Source organism: Amborella trichopoda, chromosome 12 (assembly GCF_054954075.1).
Source record: "Amborella trichopoda isolate Santa Cruz 75 chromosome 12, AtrichopodaSantaCruz75HAP2 v2.0, whole genome shotgun sequence".
NCBI classification, from domain to species: domain Eukaryota; kingdom Viridiplantae; phylum Streptophyta; class Magnoliopsida; order Amborellales; family Amborellaceae; genus Amborella; species Amborella trichopoda.
The window spans coordinates 43,382,186-43,403,572 of record NC_142347.1 but is presented as its reverse complement, the minus strand read 5'-3'; the positions used below and the strand labels follow the sequence as shown (position 1 = coordinate 43,403,572).

The 21,387-nt window shown below is 34.5% G+C and overlaps 1 protein-coding gene across 2 annotated transcripts; it reads right to left on the bottom strand.

Moving 5' to 3' along the window:
* Nucleotides 1-3,793: 3,793 nt before the first annotated feature.
* Nucleotides 3,794-20,525, bottom strand: LOC18435306 (nudix hydrolase 3). Of its 2 annotated transcripts, XM_020668131.2 has the most exons (22): nucleotides 19,775-20,525; nucleotides 19,402-19,458; nucleotides 19,066-19,245; nucleotides 17,464-17,541; nucleotides 16,391-16,481; nucleotides 14,990-15,123; nucleotides 14,643-14,724; nucleotides 14,115-14,201; nucleotides 13,854-13,960; nucleotides 12,276-12,447; nucleotides 11,568-11,755; nucleotides 11,412-11,493; nucleotides 10,492-10,557; nucleotides 8,981-9,058; nucleotides 8,739-8,834; nucleotides 8,153-8,259; nucleotides 7,817-7,985; nucleotides 6,096-6,179; nucleotides 5,503-5,597; nucleotides 5,319-5,409; nucleotides 4,860-5,006; nucleotides 3,794-4,003 (listed from the first exon to the last, which is right to left on the bottom strand). In XM_020668131.2, the coding sequence occupies exons 1-22, from the start codon at nucleotides 19,819-19,821 to the stop codon at nucleotides 3,947-3,949; spliced, it is 2,295 nt and encodes a 764-aa protein (XP_020523790.2). In that variant the 5' UTR covers nucleotides 19,822-20,525; the 3' UTR covers nucleotides 3,794-3,946. The 2 variants fall into 2 exon arrangements, with proteins under 2 accessions (XP_020523790.2, XP_020523791.2); XM_020668132.2 differs by lacking the exons at nucleotides 19,066-19,245; nucleotides 19,402-19,458; nucleotides 19,775-20,525 and having other exon boundaries at nucleotides 16,391-16,517.
* Nucleotides 20,526-21,387: the final 862 nt, after the last annotated feature.

The window sequence follows — 21,387 nt, the reverse complement described above, 5'->3', positions numbered from 1 at the left end:
GAGGGGCTTACTTTCGGGTGCATTGAGGGAAAAAGTTTAGAGGGAAATTTACGTACGGACTTTTTTCTTTTTTCTTTTTCTTTTTTTTTTTCTTTTTTATAGGGTATTATCCGTGTGAGCAAAAAAAAATAGTCCATTATTACCTTACTTTAAAATGTAGAACTTCAAAAGTCCATCAAAAAAAAATTGTTTTAATATTGAAAAACCACCTCTAATTGAGCATCTTCACATCAAAATACATGATTACGAAAGAAAAATTAATTTTGAATCCTAAATATAATGGTTCTTACATTGCATCATCTAGATTGTCTTTTTTAAAATTGTATGTTTTTAGATCTATTTGATTTTAACAATTTTTTAAATTTAAAATTTTATAATTAGATATAAAAATAGATTTTGAAATAATCTTAAAAATATTTTGCATCAAAATTATATGTTATAATCAAATTTGAAAGCGCCACTTAATTAGATTGTTTAAGGTTGCAACCTTATATAAACCACACCCTTATCTAAAAGAAAATAGTTATGATTTTTTTATTCTATTTTATTTTTGTCAAATTTGCCATGTTTAAACATCTTTATTTACCTCCTCAAAACTTGCTCTCCTTTCTCTTTTTTATCTCTTTTGTCTCTCAATCATCTCTCTTCGTGTTCAATCTCTCTCTCTCAGCCTTATTCATTAGTTGCAGATCTCTCTCTAATAGATTTTGGATTTTTTTTGGAAAAGAAGAATTGGGGTTTTTTGGGAAAAAAAATCTTTGTAATAATTAGAACTTGCCTCGATGATACAAGGAAGATGATCTGCAGGAAAGTCACCAACGCCTTTCGAAAACCTATCTTTTCTTTTCTTTTCTTTTTTTTTTATTTTTTATTTTTTTATTTTGAGCATTTGAGAATGGATTTGCCTCCCCTCTGTGTGAGCCAAAACATGAGCACACACCTTCAAAACAAAAGGAAATGTGGGGTTGTTGTGTGTTAAGCCTCTTGGTGATGGGAGTAGGGCTTTGATAGAGAGAGGCCCGAAATAGGAGAGATAGAGCAGGATTGAACGAGAGAGAGAGAGGACCGAGAGACAAAAGAGAGAAGAGGGAGATAGAACAGCAAGTATTGATTGGGCAAGTAAAGCAGAAACATCAGACCACGGGTAAATTTGGCAAAAAAATAAAATAAAATCGTGGATCCGTCCTTCTTGATAATAATTGGTTATTTTTGGGAGATTCCGTTATAACGGTAAAAAGATCCGGTCCATACGTAAATTTTCCAAGTTTATATGAGGTTAAAATGAGGATTGTATGCTACGAGTCTATCTATGTTTACTAAAAGAAAGGTCACACTTATTGCTAACCACTAGTTTTGAAATTGGATGTCTTGGGGTGTGTCATGAAATTCAATAAATTTTTTTGTAAATCTTGAGTTTAATCTATGATATACTCACAACTTCTTGATTTAAAATTTGACGGATATCAATGGTTGTGACCTCTTTGTAGTAAAAATAAGTAGTCCCTTTCTATATTTTTTTGTAAAAGAAGGTGCACGCTAAATATCTTCTAGAAGAGGGCGTTCCGGCACTAGAAGATTATCAAATTGATTAATTCAACATCAAGATGTTTGGATATGAAAATAATAATAATATCAAGTCTTAAAATAGTGCATTTTGTAAAAAATTGTTTTGACAGTTTATTTTAAAAAAATTCTGACGTTTAAAAATCTATATGATTTGTATTATTTTTTAAATTTTAAATTTTATAATTAATGACAAAAATAGATTGTCAAGCTACCATAAGGTTTACAAACTGGAACTACATCTCTAGGCAAAACTTAGAGCTGTGCATCTAGGATTCAACTTCCCTTGGGGTTGACTGTTTGGAATTAATCATGGCTTATCAAAAAGGGGTCACCCAATTCAACCAATGGATTCAACAAAGGGTCATTGCAAAAACTGATTTCCATTTTCAAAACGTTGATTTGAATTGTTTTTCACATCCATAGGAGTGCCATTTAATATCCAATTCAAAGCCAATTTATATAGTAAGCCCGTTCCCTGCCCTCTTGTTTGAAAGAATTATTAACAAATTCCTCTTCTTTGCCTAGCTACTTTGAAATAAGTACCTCCTTTTCCAATTCATGAATAAGCTCATTTCTCTAATGTATCTACTGAGCGTCCTTCATACCACTGTACGGGAAAATGGCCCTCTTTTATATGTAGTCATAGCGAGTTATATGGCAAGGTTTTTTTAGGGGAATTTATCAAAATACACTTAAATTTTCAACAATTTAACACCTTTTCCTTTTTCAACTATTACGACTCGTGGTCATGTGTATTTTGATGGGTCCTTTGAAATAAAATCAAAAGATATGAGTTAAATGTAAATAATTGATTTCTCATATGCATTTTGATCAATTTCCCTTATTTGAATGCCAAGTTCAATGTAGAGTTTCAATTGTGGTTAAAATAACAAGTATTTTGAATGCCAAGTTAAATCTAGAGCTCTAAATTGGGGTTACTATATTAAGTTTTTTGAGTGCCGACTTCAATCTAGAGTTTTCAATTGTGCTTAACGCAATTTTTTCTCCACTGAAAAGACAAACGGGCCCCCATTATGAAACATGCGGGGATAGAAGATTCATTGGAATGTATTGTTGGGAGAAGAAATGTTGAATTAGGGCTGCCAATGGCCGGGCAGCCCAGCCCATGCAGGCCGGGATGCCTGACCTTAAAAAATAGGGCCTAGGGCCATAAACTATGGCCTAAGGACCAGGCTACCAGTGCTGGCATGGTTTGGCTCGGCCCGCTTTTTTCCTGTTTTTTTCTTATTTTGTTTTTGATTGCCACCCTTGGCTGAAATCTTTACTTCTTAAAAAATTTCATGACATGGAAATAACAAGACTCCTAAATGCAGCAAGGATGGCAAAGGTGATAGAAAGTGACAAGAAACATTTTCTAGAGTTCTTATAATCATTTCAAGTTATATTGCATTACATTTTAATGGGATTGTATGTGATGGGACCATTTGCTTTGGTACATAAACGTCATAAACAACCCAAGCTGTCAAATGTAGAATCAAAAGCTTGGGGTGTATCATTTATGGGAAGGGAGTTCAAGGAAAACTTTCTCGGACATAAGTACAGTCAATGACACCCCAACTAACCAATTTCACATCCAACAATTATAAGTGATTGGGCCTTTTTGTAAAGGACGCAGTTTCAATGCGACCAATCCGCATATTGCAGAAATGCAGGCTTGCAATAAATATATTTTTTAAATATAATATGATCCTAATTTTTAGAGAATATATAATCTTTAACATGAAGACCATGACTATGAAAAAAAAATTGAAAACTAAAAATAATATTTATATTAAAAACACATTTGAACCGTTAGTTACAATTGTTTTTAGATGAACCACCTATTTGCATCCGTCTTTAAGATGGATGTTTTATACCTCTGGACCGCATATTGTAGAAATGCAATCCAGCCCGCATGAAACAATTTTCCTTTTGTAAAAAATGAAGAGTCGTCTAGTAAACAGTCCCAATTGTTTGGGCACAGCTTCCCATATCTCTTCAAATTTGGAAAATAGAAAAGACTCAACTGTAATTCTGATGGGCCTTTCCCTTGAGATTTGACTTGCACTTGACTTTCACACCTTTCTTCTTTAAAAAACTTGAGGGTATAGGAACCCAATATGCCTTCCCTTCAATGCCCAAAGAACAAATAAGGGTAAAAATCGGCTTCGTGGCCGAATCACCGTGGTCTTAGTTTGAGTTCTAATAAAAATAGATACAGAGAGAGTGAGAGGAACACGAGTAAAATATATTACTACAATAACTTGGTGCATTGCCTTAACATAGATTCATTGGACCAGCAGAATCCACATTTGCTTACATAGAACACCATTTATTTTATTTATTATATTGGGCACTGATTACATATAAGTAATTTACTCTACTCATTCAATATCTTTTCCGCATACTCAAACTTTGGTGCAATATCCACAGGTACCTGCACAACCAGAGCCCCAAAAACTCAATAAGCGGACCAAAAATCCAACATTATTCACATAATGAGACCCCCCTTTTGAAGATCAGCATGGGAATCCATATTTTTGGCAGAGTTTGCTATGATGATTTTCTTAAAAGAATATAAAAATTATTGTAGTTTCAAATAATAAAGAAGATGGATATCTGGAGAAAAAAAAAAAAAGGAAGAAAAGTAACTATGCTCACATTGGGGACTAGATTCTTAACTCGAAGATCCACGAAACTTAAGCAAAAGAATTCAAATAAAAGAACGAAGTGCATGTATGAATTACTTTCTTTGGATTCCAATTTCGAAACTCAAATTTATAAAATACTTGAAAAACTATTCATTGATCATAGTGGCTAAGCCACTCAAAATGAAATTCCTTATTTCATAAATTGCTAAGTCCCCTTCTGGATGCAAACTGAAACCATGTTTAGGGATGGGGCGGCATTTCAGTTAAGGGACCGTATGTGATTAAGTGATCCACTTAGGGTGTCACTTTAAGACCCCGAGTAGGTGTTCATACTTCACGCACACAAAATGGAGTGAGGTAAAAACTGAAAAACCATTTTTTAGCTCACTTGCAAAAAGGCTCCATCTTGTTAAAATGCTAACTACAAAATTCACAAGAATGTGCATTTCAGCCAAACTAGAACTTAAAACTCTTCATTCGATAAATCATGATGTGCCACTATTTGAGTATCATGTTATGAACCACATGATATAGACCACACCACCTATGTATTGCTCAGTTTTCTTGCTTGTTTGCTATATTTTTTTATTTTCCAATCAACGATATAACAAGAGGACTAACTTCAAAGTGATACTTGTGTACCTGAATTTTTTCTAGTTTGTCCAAAGCTTGGCTTAGTGGTTGCGCTAGTTGGCCATACTTGTCAAGAAGTGAAGCTGCTGCAGGTTTGTCACCTTGTGCCTGTATGGTCAGTATTTCTCGACTCAAGCTTTCGACTGCACCTTCAACCTATCATCAAGAAAATGGATCATTCATAATGGGCACCATGTGCTTGAACACATAATGAAAGTTTTGTCTAAAGGGAACGTATACTAGAATCCAATGGACTACGAAAAATTATAGTCCAAAGTGGTCATCACTGTCCAATGGAGACATCGACCGAGAGAGGGGGACACACCATTGGCTATTTAGGTGGGTCTCGTTCTCTCTCAATTATGGCCATTTCACAGGACGGTCATGATCCAAATGCACTATGCTTTTCCACATTCCATAGGACAATAGTAAGCTTTCCCTTATTATCAGGAAAAATTGAGGTCGTACCTTAGAAAAATCAACAGAAAATGCTCCATTTGTGTCCATAACAAACCCTCCCTTTTCAAGTATATAATTAAATATCAGCGCCTGTCCTTTTCTGCATTTACACACAATATCACACTAGGTCAGAGAATAGAAGAAAAAACCATAGATCAATTGATGCCACTGAAATGGAAACCGAGTTACGTACCCATGTGCTTCATCTAGCCCAAAGCGCACAGATCGGAAACAACCAGCAAGGAATGAGACATACATTGGAACAGTAAGGTTTTTCGAAAGATATCCCTGTCAAAAAGCAACATAATGAAATTATTCCGGCATTGTTTAGCCAGTCAACAAGGCAAACTCTAGTTCATCAGGAGCAGAATATAGACATTAACATTCACACACACAAAAAAAAAAGCAAAAGAATAAATGCACTGGAAAAAAGTAAAAGAAAAATAAGATAGAAAAAACCGCTATCAGCTCTTTGTCCTGATCCTTAATCTATGTGAAATTATGCCATAGTCCAATGGTGGTATATATATTCCAAGGCTATTTCAACCATCCATTATCACCGATAGCTTGTAGTGTAGCCAACAGGGATATTCGCTGCAGTATATCTAATCTCCAACCATCCATGAGTCTGAATGGATGGTTACTAGTCAATTGGACCATGACATACTTTCACAAATCCCACAGTGTGGTTATATATAACAGCTACCTGTGCTTTCATGCTCACTTTAGCTAAGAAAATGGTTAAGAACTGTATGAATCATCTCTCAGGTAGGCACAAAATTGTACCTGATCAATAAGGAATTTAAGTGCCCAAAGCCCGACAATATCTGCTTTTGCTTCTTCCATGGCTGAGTGAAGCTCTTGAAGTTGCTTCACCACACAAAACAAGGCCATGAGGCAGGTTAAATATTTTCATTTTGCATTGACACCAAAAATAAATAAATTTCAAATAGTAAAATATAAATAACCCATTGTCTCAAGAAAAATAATCACAAATCAAGTAAACAAAGAAGAATATTCCGCATTAACCAATAATTTCCTGGTGCTTTACACATTTGCAATTCTCTCAGTGTGTGTCTTGGTCATCAATGGCACTGTGGCCATTCATTTCTTCTGTTGTAAGTGTTTTTTGTAGTAGTTCGTAATATTAGTCATATAGCCTTAGAGATTATTTTCACATTACTTCATACTCTTGTATCTTGGAGTGGTTCGTAATATTAGTCATATAGCCTTAGAGACTATTTTCACATTACTTCATACTCTTGTAGCGTGGATTCAAGCCCCCATTTTCATATTTTATGATGATCATTCCCAATTTCTTACTTTCCATATTTAGGTAATAGTGTTTATCTTGCTATGGAACTAGGGCAGCCATTGGAACCTAGGATTCCAATTTGAGTAGTTCTCACTGATATTGCCTGAGGGGAGATTTTGTAAATTGTAATTATGTCAGAAAGTGACAAAGAGGGAGACAAATTGCCAAAGTTACAGGTGGGTATATGGAGATCAAGTAATGGGAATTTACATTATGGTTGCTCTACCTTTTTTGGATTAAGACAATTCTGAACCGATCAAAAGAAATCGAACAAAGCTTAACAGAAGAACCAGAAAGAATGGAGGAATCCAGGAGCAGAGTTTAAGATTTACCACTCATTCAGAGAAAGACATTTTGACAGGTAACAACAAAACTAAGTTTAGGATATTAAAAACAACAATTTTATACAACGAGATCATTTATCTTTACTACAAGGAGGTCACAATCACTCCTACTCATTAGATGTCAAATTGGATGGATTAGGTTAGTCACGAAGTCCAAGAAAAAAAATTTGAACTTTTGAGTCTTTTTAATGACATTCTTACAACCACCCAATCTGAAATCCAAAAGGACAATAGTGATTGTGACCTCCTTGTACAAAAAATAAATGGTCTCTTTGTATATATTTCCTTACAAATATATTACACTCTTATTGAAAACCTTTAGAGATCAAAACAACATTATTCTGGTTTAGGGATGAGTTATGACCTCCAATTTCCAAACCTCGACTAAAAAAGGACTTCATATAATGAATTATTCTTGACCAGTCCATCTGGTTCAGCCAGGCACAATCAGAATAGACACTTTGTTTCTGCTACATACTAAGATGGGATAAATCGAGGTTTTTCCAATGCCCTTGAAAGAGCCATTGAAATCCAACTTTCAGAGAAAAGAAAAAGGAACTCATAAATCAGAAATGCTGACTTGTCCTAAATGATTTATAAATGATTTACAACATTTTTGTGGGTTTTCCTTCATAATATTTTTACTCTTAGATATTGTATGGATGTCAACTGCATTCCACAAATCAGCGAGCAAAAGTTCCCATTTTGATAGGCATATCAACAATTGAGGACATCATCCAGCCCAGATCAATGACAAAAGGGTGTCATTGGGAAAGCAGTAATGCAATACTATCTAGTAAACATCAAAAGACAAAAAAAAAAAATAGGAAACCGGAAAAAAGTATTACCAGTCTCACAGTCGACTGTTCACCACTAGGAAGTGTAATAGTATGGGGTCCAATCCCGTGGACACACTCATGACAGATAGTGTGAGTAAAGTAGGGATCAAAATTAACGTATTGCTTTTGTTCCTCTGTGATGCAAATGTCTGAAATGGGTTGAAGAATTTTCTCGAACCTGAATTAGACAAACAGATGACCATGTTAAATTTATGAGTAATCTCATTGATAACTGTAAAGGAGCCAAACAATATCAATAAGACTTCTCGAAATTTTAAAGATGTTTTCGTAATCAGTAAAAATAGTATTGATGCTGCAAAATCAAATACTGGATAAAACGTTTACTTGGCTTCTTGGAGATTCTTGAGCATGACCACTGATGTTCCTCGTTCCTTAACTATCCTCTCATCATTTGGCAGATTGAAAGCAACAATCTGAGGACCTCTAACATCCTGAGAGAAATTTGAAATATTAACTCAGTCGAGAAGAGTGTGAAAATATAAACTATTTAATTTACATTTGCATCAATAGATGTCTAACTAATTTACATTTAATGGAACACAAAAATCTATAACACTCCAATTAACAAATGAAATGCCCAACTTTAAAGAAGGCACACGTCAAATGAATGACAAATGACTTGATTTGTTTGTATCAGAAGTATTTGAAAGGGATGAAAGAATGTGTTCTGGAATTTAGTTAAGAAAAAAAAAAGATCTGAAATAACTTACTACCGTTAACCAAGGGTTGTTCATTTAAACATTCACACGATAGTGAACCAGTGCTAACATTCCCGCATAATGAAACTAATGTTATATTCCAAACTATATGAAGAGATGGTAGGAATATGTTAAAGAAGCGTTTGAAATATTTGAAGCAAAGGCAGGAATCTGTAAGAAGAATCAAGAGAACATCAATTGAAACAACTCACCCCTGCAGTATAAAAGAGCTGAATAACACGTATTGGAGCAGCAGTCACACCTTTTGACTTGTAACTATCATCCATTGGGAGATTGTCTTCCATTTCCTAGAAGCAAGAGAACAGGTCTTAATACAAAGAAGGAATGTCTAGAAAGAAATGTACAAGATTCGAAGATCTTAATACAAAGAAGGTATGTCTAGAAAGAAATGCACAAGATTCGAAAAGATTTTGAAATAATCCAAGGAATGCACCTGCAAATGTTCACTAAAGAGTTTAAGCTCAGAGGTTGCCAAGTCATCCCGAACTCCCACAAATGCCTCAAATGTTGCCTAAAAAAATATGTCAAAAAAACTACTTCAAGATCTATAAGTATCATGAGGCATCGTCTTCAGAGATATATTCAAGAAAAGGTCATCAATTCACAGAAAAATGATTATATGCATTTTGATCATCAATCCACAGAAAAATGATTTTATGCATTTTGATATGCCTGGTCACCATTAAGTTGCCACAACACACGTTCACAATATGTGGCATCGGGGACAAAGCAAACTCGTGATTCAGCCCTAGCAAGTTTAGATGTATAAACATATGAATATGAGAAACTTTGGTGTTCCTACAAAAGCACCATAAATTGGTGATCCCTCACCTTGAAAACCACTTTTGAGGTAGGAGAGGGACCCCAGAAAATTTCACATCAGTCTCCTCTCCAACACCAATCTCCTCAAAGAAAAGCACAAAATAGGGGAACACCATTTATTTGGTGTCCTTGTGGGAATGTCAACAGTGTTCCCCATAGAGTAGTATATTAAACGATTGATAATATAAATAGTATAACTATCACTACTATGATTTTACCAAAATCAATGGGGACCTGTCACACTTTTCTACAAATTTAAGAAAATAGAACACTAAGTATGGAACATTCTACACGTAATCAAAAAACAAATAAATCACTACCAACATTTCACCATGTCAGATCAATCAAACTTTTACGATTAAGAAAATACATGGTGATATGTTGTAGGTTACAACAGTAAACTACAGTGCACATCAACTGTCTTCAATGATAGATAGTTGACATGAAATGTTCAATGCCAAGAGAGCATGCCTTTGCATCTGATGTACTCTTTTATAATTAGCTTTGTGGATGGTATTTTAGGGGAGGGGGATGGTTGTGGTAGTGGCCAATATTATCAAACTAAAACACTATTTGCCCGTTCGAAAAATAATAACTATATGGGCTTCAGAATATCTCTCCTTATCCACTGTGAAATGATTATTTTAAAAGACTCTGAAATTGATGAATTGGACTCAAGGGTGCCTTCACAACAAGGGGAATGTTGAAGAATTTTAAGTTTATCAAATTCTTTTAAGGGTACCTCAAGAAAAGGAGGATTGAATGAGGCACCTTTTGTCAAGTTCATACCTTAATTATAGTCGGCCGTTTGACACCCATAACAAAAGATATATGTATATAAACACTGGTGTGAAAATCTGTACAGATAGACAAAAAACCACATTGCTCTCATATAGATTCTAAGTACTACCCCACAATCCACAACTTTCTCTTAAATATGATGTGCTTTGGAGCAATGTGGCATAGCATGTGCTCACCTGTTTATACAACTAACTAGAAAGTGAAATGAAGTACACTACTACAACTCTTCAGATATATCGTAATCACCACCAGTTAATTGCACGTTATGACATGCAAGAATAAAGAAGAAAAAATAAGTAGCTATTTGGAACAAGTATGTACCTTATATCCAAAGAGTGCATCTCCATATGTCTCATATGGACCGATAGTAATATCCACCTTGGAATCCTGCAGAAGATTTGAAATCACATTCCCACAAATAACCACTATTAGGTTACAAAGACAATTAAGATTTTCATTTTGAATATGCACATTTTGGTTTGTGCGTGAATTATTCTAATGCAACACATACATGGCATCATGTACCATCAGTTGCTGCTACTCCTACTCCTAGTGGTACTGCTACCGCTACTTCTATAATCTTGCTACCAGGCCATTCTATTTGAAAGGAAGAGAGTTAGATTTGCTCAAATAAAAAGAACAACTTAGAACCTAAATACATGACTTTATTAGACATAATAACAAGGCAACTTGTTTGGAAGTTCAGCAATTAACTTCAAGCCCTTCAGAACATTTTCTCATTAACTATCAAATCCACTGAATGCCACTCTTCGTTTTGTCCTGAGTTAAAGGGTTCTGAGAAGCATGTATTCATAAAAATATAAGACAAATGTGCATTTGGACGTGATCGATTGCCCCTTTTTCTTATATATTGGATCTTTTCTAAAGAATTGCTTGGATTCTACCAATATATATTTAAATAAAAAATTTCTCAATAAAAAATTTGTAACTAAAAAGAAAATTTGTCATTTTGTACCCACACATTGCTAGATTTGAGTTGTGTCTTGAAGACCAAAGTGCCATGAAAGAGAGATTCTCTCTCTATCCAAATTTCATCTCAATAACAATTCAATTATCAATTTAAGCCATGATCATGTACCTGATTGAATTAATTTATTGATAGCTATAAATAAAGAAATTTATGAGTGTCTATTGATTGATAGCAGAAATTAAAAGATAATGTTTTTCATGATATGATCCAATCATCATATAAACTCTGGTTATGGAGTCATTACACTCACCAATTCCATCCATGCAATGTCTGAATCATAATAGTCATTTGATAGGAAAGCTGCAGCTTTAAGTTTTAGCAGTTTCTTCAAACTGAGAATAAAGAAATAGGAATTCAGTAAACAAGTTTAACAAATTAGTAAGAAGAAATAATTCTAAAAGCCAACCTTGGAGTATCGGCTACTTCATATGCTTTTTGTAGCAAGTCAGAAGCTTTTTTGAGCACATATCCATATTGTTCTGAGTAAGGAACAATAGACAATGAAGTATCCGAGCGCCTCCGAATGACGCTGAAAAACCCTACTGCAGCTTTCTGTTGATCCTCCGACAAACTGCTCTTCCAGGATTCAAATTCCTAAAACCAAGACAATCCTGAATGAGTTCTATTTTACAACAATAGAAAGAGAATGTCCTTTAGAGTCATTATGAACTCATAACACTGCATTCAGGATATTCCATAATAAGATCAACCAATATTCATCTATTTACGTTAATTAGTTCAATGAAAGCAGCAAAATCATGATGTAAAAAAATTTGAATTTCGTGATGTAAAATGGGGCCCTATATTTGTGACTTATAAATATTCTAAACTTGATAAATTGGTAGCAGATGAGAGTTCCACTCTAGTAGCAGCAACACTTGTCTTATGAGAGCCAAATACCCTAGAGGAAAGAGACATCAAATTTTAATAAAAAATCTCATAACTTCAATAAAACCATCCTAGGAAAACCTATCCTTCGTCCTAAAGTTTTTTTTTTTCTAATATTGTTTAAAAAAAATTTGTTTTAAGCAATAGTATACAAACAAGGAAAGGCACAATAAAAAGGAACGTTTCTTTGGAACACTTGAGCTAAAGAAGTGCATGAATTTATTACCTCTTTGTCCATGTCTGGAGGATAAAAGTTTGCTCCAGGGGGCTTTTCTAAAGGAAATGCTGCTCTATACTCAAGTCCTTTCCATCCAGACACAGATTTTCTGGAACTATTAAGCAACTTGACAGCAGAATCTGCAGTTGTCAAGAATGCCTTGTTTTCATCAAGTGATGACCTGTATTTAGAAGCAGCTTATATTCAATGAGTAATAGTATCTTGGAAATGAAGATCATTCATCGCAAGGAACATTAATTAACTTGCTATGAGTAACAGTATCTTGGAAATGAAGATCATTCATCACAAGGAACATTAATTAACTTGTTTTGAGCTCTTTAGGATCCTTGACTTGCAAACAATTTTAATTAATTGGCAATGAACAGAGAAACGAATACAATTAAATTCAAGCACCTGAAATGTGTGCAGAACCTCATTTGAAACCTATTTTTGTAGAGAAACAGCTAGATCCTTCCCAACTCATCATTACCGAGGATTTAGCAATTTATCTATTAAAGCAGAATCCACATGGGGAATTTGCATTCCCAATGAGGTTTTTGCTCTCTCTCTCTCTCTCTCTCTCTCTCTCTCTCTCTCTGTGTGTGTGTGTGTGTGTGTGTGTGTGTGTGTGTGTGTGTGCGCGTGTGAAAGAGAGAAAAAAGAGTAAATGTATAGTGTACAGGATGAAGAATTAAAAAAAAAAAATGTCCCTAGCCTCTATCTAACACGAGCTATAAAGGGAGGACCCCTCCCATTGAAGAGGTATCTAATTGAATGATCTCATGAAATCATCCCAACCATATTTCTCTTTCTGTTAAAGACATTGTCAACAACCTCTTGATGGTGACTGTGTCTAAAAGATAACTAAAACTATAATTTGCAATTAAAACTAGACGCAATATTTCAGAAGTCAACGCTACTATTCCTTTCAGTTGTGAGATTATATCTAAACCAAGGAAGTTGAAACACATTATTAGTCTCGAAATGGATTCTTTAGAACTCCTTTCTTTCCAAAGATCATGCAGTAATATGCTAGTAAAAAGATTGTAGCTAGATTTAAGTATGCTAATGCATCACAAACAAATAGATGTGACAACTTGCAGATCAATGAACTTGTAAAGGTATAATTTAAGGAGTTTCGTAACAGTTAAAGTATCATGCAACATGAGGTAAGTAACAGCCGAGGTAACTATTCAATAACAATGCCAAAGAGCATAGCAAACGATTTTAACTATGGTGCAAACTGAAAACAGAGTTTCCGACCAATTTGCATTCCAATATATACCATCTAACAACATAAAATAGTTGATAGTTGGCATGAATCACTGTGTAAAGATAACTTTGTACCTTCCATCCTACAACTATGTACTAATAATAATACAATGAATAGGTTAATTGCAAAAGTACTATCCGGAGAGAGGGAGGCCTTTATGTTCATGATGATTCATCCATCACTATTCAATACAAAGAGTCCTATATATCATAAAATGAAGATAGGAGGTTTGGTATAAATTGTCATTACTTTCTCTCAATGCAAAGAAAATTAAGTAAAAACATAAAAGTACCAATTTATCAATAAACTAGTACCAGGGAGCCTTGTTGATATGATAATAAGCCCACTTTAATTTGTCTAGGTCTGAGTCATCTGAATGCTCCTTTAACCAATCTTTTAATGTAGGATTATTGTACCACACCTGAAAGTAAATCCAAAATTTTGGATTGTAGGTAGAAAACAGTATAACGTAAGAACATTCAATTTGTTTTCATCTATATCCCATTAAAATGAAAACAAAATTAGAAATCAAATATAAATGAAGGAATTAAACAATTGTTTCCACCAGTAACAACCTGTTCATAGAAGACATCATCCAGGACTCTAGCAGCTTTAATGATATAGACCAACGCATCCATGTCCCCTTGAGAAAGCCCGGTCACCTGCCTCAAAAGAAAGAAACACAAAAGTACAACAATTGGCTTCAGAGCTGGTAATAATGCAGACTACAGCCTTAAATCCAACAATAAGAGCAAGCCAACTTTTTAATTATCTTCATTATTTCGCGAGATTAGTCACCTAAAAACCATGAAAAATGCAAGACTGAAGATTTTTGGGAAATCACAAAAGGATTGAGAACAATCCCCATCGAAGCAAAACAGCAAGACCACTAAACTTTTTGTTTTCTATCATTCAAAAATCATAGGGGAACTGAACGGAAGCCCATGTAGAGCTCAGAAACGGCCATTCCAAGGAATTATAGCTAGCCTACAAAAAGCTTGAGTAAACAACCATGTACAGTTGCAATAATTTGAACTCAAAAGGAAGGAAATACGGCATGGATAAGATCGAAATGGGAAAACAAAAAGGGACAAATGATTAACCTCAGAATCAAAGGAGACCGAAGCATAACGATCAAGTTGCTTTTGAAGAGACAAACTCCGTTCCTTCTTATCCTCCTTATACCTTAAGAAAAGTCATAAAGTAACATAGTAAAAGACTTTAGAATGCACATTGAGCACTACAAGTTATACACACCCCAAAAAAAAAAAAAAATATGTAAGAGAAATGCATCTTTTTCTTATTTATGAGAAGTTAAAAAGACATTTACTTCTTGTTAAACCAATTATATGATGCCCATCTAAAACTTGTCTCACAATTAGAAATTTATTTGTGCATTTCAATCATTACCTGCTAAAATTTACATACATGATTTGTATAAATAGCATACCTTGTCTCAATTATATTGAATAATTGACCATATTGTCCAGCAACATCATAAGGGACATATTCCTGAGTCTTGTTCGCAAGTAAGCTTTTGTATTCCATGTAAGGTACATACCTAACAGCTGAAACTTCCTTTCCCTAACAGCCAGCATATAGAAGGAAATGTCAGTAAATAAATGGCTTATTGACAAGTTGTGAACAAGCAATAATGTAATTGGTTCATGTGTGCATAACAACAAATGAAAAATCAGATAATTCTAAGAATATCCTAGAACTTTTTCATGTGGGCATAATAACAGATGAAAAACCATAAAATTCTAAGAATATCCAAAATAACCATCCTTGAATTATAAAACTTGTAAATTTTGACTGTGATTTTCATATTTGGGATACCAAAGAAAATCATCAACGTGTGTACTGTAAGATGACCAACATACTCAAGAGTGCTCTTATTGGACACTGATGAAGCCAGCCCACACACCTATATATTCATGGAAGTGGGGTCGACTTGAGACTCGCCTGGTCGACTCAATCAGTCATGTTCTGAAGGTGGTTATGGAAATAGCCCATCTTGTGCAAGTTTTGGCCAAACCTGATCAGCCTAGTCGAGTCAACCCAAGACTCTTTTGAGCAAGCTAGATCTATGTGAATAGAATGAGCAGCATACTAGGTTTATATGTTATTTTAAAGTTGCATAGGTGGTTTAACGAATTTCTAGAACATAAAACATAACATAGCTTAGTTTTTCGACTTTTTATTTTACTTTGTCTCCTATGATATTAGCTCAATTTTATTTCTGTTAGCACCCAGTAATTTCTTTTTCCTTTTTGGATTTACTGTCTATTGTTAAATTGACCCACCTGCTCAAATTGCTTGAATCACCAAGCCAACCCAATCCAATGACTAATGAAACCAAAGGCCAGGTTCTCGAATAGTTATCAACTAATTGAGGCAGTGATTCTTTTTAGTATGTAAACTATAGGTGGAAATTGGATCATAAGAACACTGGTGACCATGTAATATATTTCTGCTTTTGATTTCCTAAGGGCCATGCAAGCCACACATTTCAGTTAAATAGATGCATCAGGAACATTGTTATAAACAACCAAAAGGATACACCCTTTTACTGAATCCACATACGTGCATAGATACATCGATAAGAATTTTGAAACTTAGGAGTTTAATCCAACAAGCTCTAATCTAGATAAATGAGCAATTAGCATGTTTAATCCAATGAAGAAGGTGGTTTAGAAATCCAGGTATTCTCAAGTGCCATGAAATCATAAAAGCATGAATTACGCACAAAGTTATCTTCACTAAATAGATGAGAAAAGACCAATGATTTTTGAACTTGATATTCTGCACGAATTGCAAGCACTACTGGTCATCAAGTTCAAGCAATTACCTTAAGATCAAAGGCTTTCATAGGAATAGGAGCAAGAGTTGTGACCAGGTATACAACATTATACACATCGCTCTTTCCATCACTTGTCACACTGATCACCATTCAAAACATTGACCAAATAAAAATTCTGCAATGTGTAATATTATAAATTAATAGCCAAGCACATAGCCTTGATGAACTTTAATGTCATGGCACTATACTACAAACATTTATTTTTTTCAGTGTCAAGTTAATTCTCAACATATCTAAATTCGCCTGACAGAATCTTTCCATGACCAAAGTGATCAATACTAGTAAATAGTTTCGTGAAGTATATTACAAAGAAATTCAATAACATGGAGTAGTTCATGGAAAAAATCAAAGTACAAACTTTTTCAGCATAAAATGGATGTTTACAGAGCTGGAATCAGTTTTTGCATGAAAAGCCATCTACAAATATTATTAAATTATATCTTGCTAAGTAAAAATACCAGAGCAGTGACAAGTAGCCTGTTGAAAGGTCATTTTCTTATTTTAGCAGGCCACACCACTGTTACTATGTCAATTTTATCTAGAATCTTGGCCTTCTTCATATGATAGTTATAGCAGCAGTAGATTAGGCAAAGAGGACACACTGGAATCCACTGCAGCTCTGGAAGAGGTCTATAATTGTTGGTTGGAGGGGAGCACTGCATGGAATTGCAAAATCGATGTGGCATAATTTGAGCATAACAGTATCTCAGGAACTCATGGGCTTGATGAACAGTTTATTAAGAGGAAAAGCAACCAATTAACCAATTGGGCAGATCTTTCTTTATCGACTAGATCAGCATAGGATCCAAATCTGAGACCATATGGTGCAATTGTCACCATTGAAACCATCAAACCATGCTCTGTTTCCCAATCTGGAGGAAAGGCGACAATATGGGACTTCATAGGGGTAATTGGGGATGACTTGGCAGGAGTACCAACAGAGAGTAGGTCGCGTAAGTCTTAATGCAGGAGTACTGGACCCTATGTCATTCATGCATTTCGCATCCGAGAATTAGCATTATGGAGAAATATAATAAAGAGGCACCATGCAATCTACTAACCCATCTGGAAGAAACTCAAAAATCAACTCAAATGCATCTTCTGGTAAGTCCAGACCCAGTTCTTTATTAAGCTGCTTCCTGAATACATGACAAAGAACTAGTAAGGCATAAACTGTACCAAGAAACCCAACCAATCAGCATGAAGCTTCAAGATAACTTCTTTTCAAGGAAATTCAAGAGAATCGACAAAAATAATAAAAGAAATGCAAAAGTTTCTAGTAAGTTTCATATACATAAACGAAAGAGGATATATTATGATACCACCCTTAAATCTCAATAAGAGTGAATTAGTTATGCATGCTAATAAGGAAAAAAACAAAAAAAGTATAACAGAATATGCACTCTGACAAAAGCCATAGCCAAATTGAAATGAAACATAATCTCACTCCATCAACATAAAGAGATGTTAGGAAGTTGTATGAATATTTATTTAAACTCCAGGTCTAATGGGGAAAAGACATGCAAAATATTGGACATCAACATTGAAAACTGAAATCTCTCAATAACCCAAAGCAACATAGAGATATATTCAACGGCATGAAACAAATGCCAAAAAACACAGAAAATGAAGTAGATACTGTAAGAGTTCCCATCAAATTATATTGCACAATACAAACTTGGAAAGATGCGCCCAACAAAGAAAACATGTCCTTTCATCTCTCTCAAGGAAAGAAGACATCTCTCTCAACGAGAATATAGGCTTTGAGCACAGGAATGATAGCCCAATATAAGGTCAGAGATCCCCGAGTTTCTCATCACATTCCACCAAAAAAATATGTTGCTTGGCAGGTCGTCAAGCATATAACAAATGATATTTCTTTTCTCTTTCTTAAGTTAAATTACCCATATATTGGAGCACAAACACTGTCTAAGTACAAGGTCCCTGCAACTAAGATGGTTTAGATATCAAATTGCATACACACCTTCTCCATTAGTTTTGCAAGCATACCCATTTTTTTCTTTTATTCTTTTTGACAGTTATTAAGCTTAAACAGACTTCATGCGAGAAGGTACACTCAAAGAAGACATGAAACAAACGGAGAAAAACTCTGATCTGTAGTATAAACCTTAATGAGCTCACAAGATTTTCTGAAAATGATCCCACTAACAAATTCCACATCAGGCTGAATATACTAATATTGCAAGCAAATCAAGTGAAATCAGATCTTCCAACCCAGTTTTCCTCCGAATTGATCTAATTTGTTTCATCTAAGTTAATATGCAATATTGGAGAAACATTGATATAAGAATTTTCACCAGTCAATAACGATAAAAAGAAAAAGGATACACCAGTGTAGAAATGAGTTTGTATCATCCCATTTGCATAAGATAACAAAATCGACAACCATCACCCGAAGCTTTTGTCAAATACAGGAAATGTAAACGGATTATAGTATAGCATGTATCAGACGTAGAGCTGTCTAGGGGCCACCAATGGCTTACCGTTTTTTTATAGTTCTTACAAAACAATGGCATGAATATCATTTAAGAAGTCTACAAAACACTGACACTTTACAGAGGAGCAACGCATTATCAATCAAACAAAATTTGGTATAAAACCACTATGAACCATTATTAGATTCTATAAAAATCTTCAAATACCTGGCAGTTAGAAGAGATTTATCACCAGCTGATACATAGCCGGCACTTGAAACATCCCATAAACCTGGCCACAAATCCTTGCTATCGCCTCGTCTCTGAAGAAGCAATTCTTGGGTGCTCTCAGAAAAAACCCAGACCTGAACAGCTTGACCATAATCTCCAATTTTCGAATTTAGTTCCCTAATTAGCAACATAATTTGCACCAAATGAGCTTCAATTCACATATTCACATATACCTCCACAAAAAGGAACCCAGTTAGCCAATATTTATAAAGGAAAAGTGCAAGATTATGAGCAAATAAGCATTTGACAAAATCAAGAATGAGAATTACTCACAATATTTGTTCTCTGTACGCGCTGGCAATCTGAATGGCATAAAGCGTCCACAGGAACCTTTCAAACATAAGAAAACTTACAATTTAATACAACAATCATAATCAAACTGATGAAAATTGAAGGATAAGAGACGAAACCAAAAAAAAAGGTGGAGAAATAGAAATCCAAGACTATGCCTTTCTTACATTAATTAACATTAGAACAAAAAATGAGAAAACAAAAAGTAAATTATTCTCCAGTAGTAATTAATAACAACAGTAATCCTGGTAAGCACATATTATAGAATCAACGATTTGGATTAAATCAAACAAATGGTTTGGAGTAGAGTCAATGCCAATGCATCTTTGTATATTGAAGAGAGAGAGAGAGAGACCTCATTTTACATAGCATTGAGAACCCTCTCCCTTCTCCCATTGCCATGAGTCTAGAAATTTGCAGAGTCTAGTTTGCCCGCCTCCCCCATTTAAAGGATCATGGATAAGGCTAACCCTAATCATCTTTTCTAGAAGATTGGTCCCAAATTGATAGCAGGTGGCCCAAGAGATAATAAAGTGATGAAAAATGAATAATTCTTCAATAAGTTGAAACGTGCCATGAGATTCGCTCATGAAATTTGACACGTAGCAGTCTGAATTTGCAGAGAGAAATTGAATCCTTTCAATTATTGAAACGGAGGTTATGGCGACTAGTGGAAGAAATCACCTCCAGCTCTTTTCCAAATTTCCTACCGATAAGGATTCAGCCTCGGTTATTGCATTCCGCCAATTATTGGGGTTTTCAAGTGGATTATAGAGAGCGAGATACTGGGAATTTAACGCAGGGATAGTGAGAAACCGTGGAACTGTAGTTTAAAAAAAAAAAAAAGGAGAGATAAGAGAGAGAATGCTCGTTCTTTAGAGGTAGAGAGCAAGTTCGCAGATTAGAGAAGAGGAAGAGCGAGAGGGAGAGGGAGAGGGAGAGGGAGAGTTGTTTGGAAAAGCGAGACGTTGTAGCTTTTAGAGAGAGAGAAGAGGGAGTTCGCAGTCTAGAGAGAGAGAGTTCTTCGGAAGCAAGTTCTAATGGCGCCTTCTCCATTTCGAATTTACTCAGGATATTTTGAAAGCCAAAAGATATTCTACTCCCTCGGGGTAGAATGAAACCTCAACTAAAATTAATTTTACGAATCTAAATTTTAGGGATATAACGTTTTCAACCCATAGATTGATCTCAATAAAATAAAAAAAAATCTAATTGTACCATCTATGCACTTGAAAAATAATAATGTCTTGAGATTGAATAAAGGCCGTCTAATTTTTAGATGGTGAAATCTAAATGTTAAAAAAATTAAATTTAAATTATTTTTTTTAGAATAATCATGTAGTAATTCTTAAGTGGTTTTCTAAATTTCAGATTGAAAAAATTCTACCCCAAATAGATCTTTTAATTGAGGGAGTAGAAATAAAGTATACTTCCAAAGAAGTATAGTATACATTCCCATTTTTGTCAATTGCATAATAATAATAATAATAATAATAATGAAAAGGGATTTGCCTCCTTTGTAATTAGAAATTGAAGGAAATGTTTTTTCTTCTTGTTTTTTTTTTTGTGTATGTGTTTCTAGACTGCCTTGTAGCATGATTTAGCATGGTCTTCTCTTGATTAGATTGTATAAAACTCTTTATACCTATTAACCTCAATGGATTTGGTGTGGACTAGGAATTATTAGGGAAAAAGAGAGTCAAAACTAAATATTAAGAAATATCCTAAGGCATAACTCGTTTTCGTTTTTTTCGAAGTATTTAACTCTTTCGACTCAAAAAAGTTCTAATATACCATAAACTATAGAATTAAGGCGCACTTCAAAAATCTATAAAAAAAATAAAAACCATTAAAAAATTAAAAATAAATCTCCAATCCCAAAAATATTTCATTTTACAACATACATTATTTGGAACGTCCATTTCCAAAATTTTTCATGCGTTTATAGATCTGCTTCATTTGAACATT

Bases quoted from the DNA above. Each gene is read 5' to 3' on its own strand.
- LOC18435306 (XM_020668131.2), bottom strand. From the start codon at position 19,821: ATGGCAATGGGAGAAGGGAGAGGGTTCTCAATGCTATGTAAAATGAG. The intron at 19,459-19,774 runs GTCTCTCTCTCT...TATGTTTGAAAG, and splicing joins TCAATGCTATGTAAAATGAG to GTTCCTGTGGACGCTTTATG. The intron at 13,961-14,114 runs GTTGTTACTGGT...ATTTACTTTCAG, and splicing joins ATGATGTCTTCTATGAACAG to GTGTGGTACAATAATCCTAC.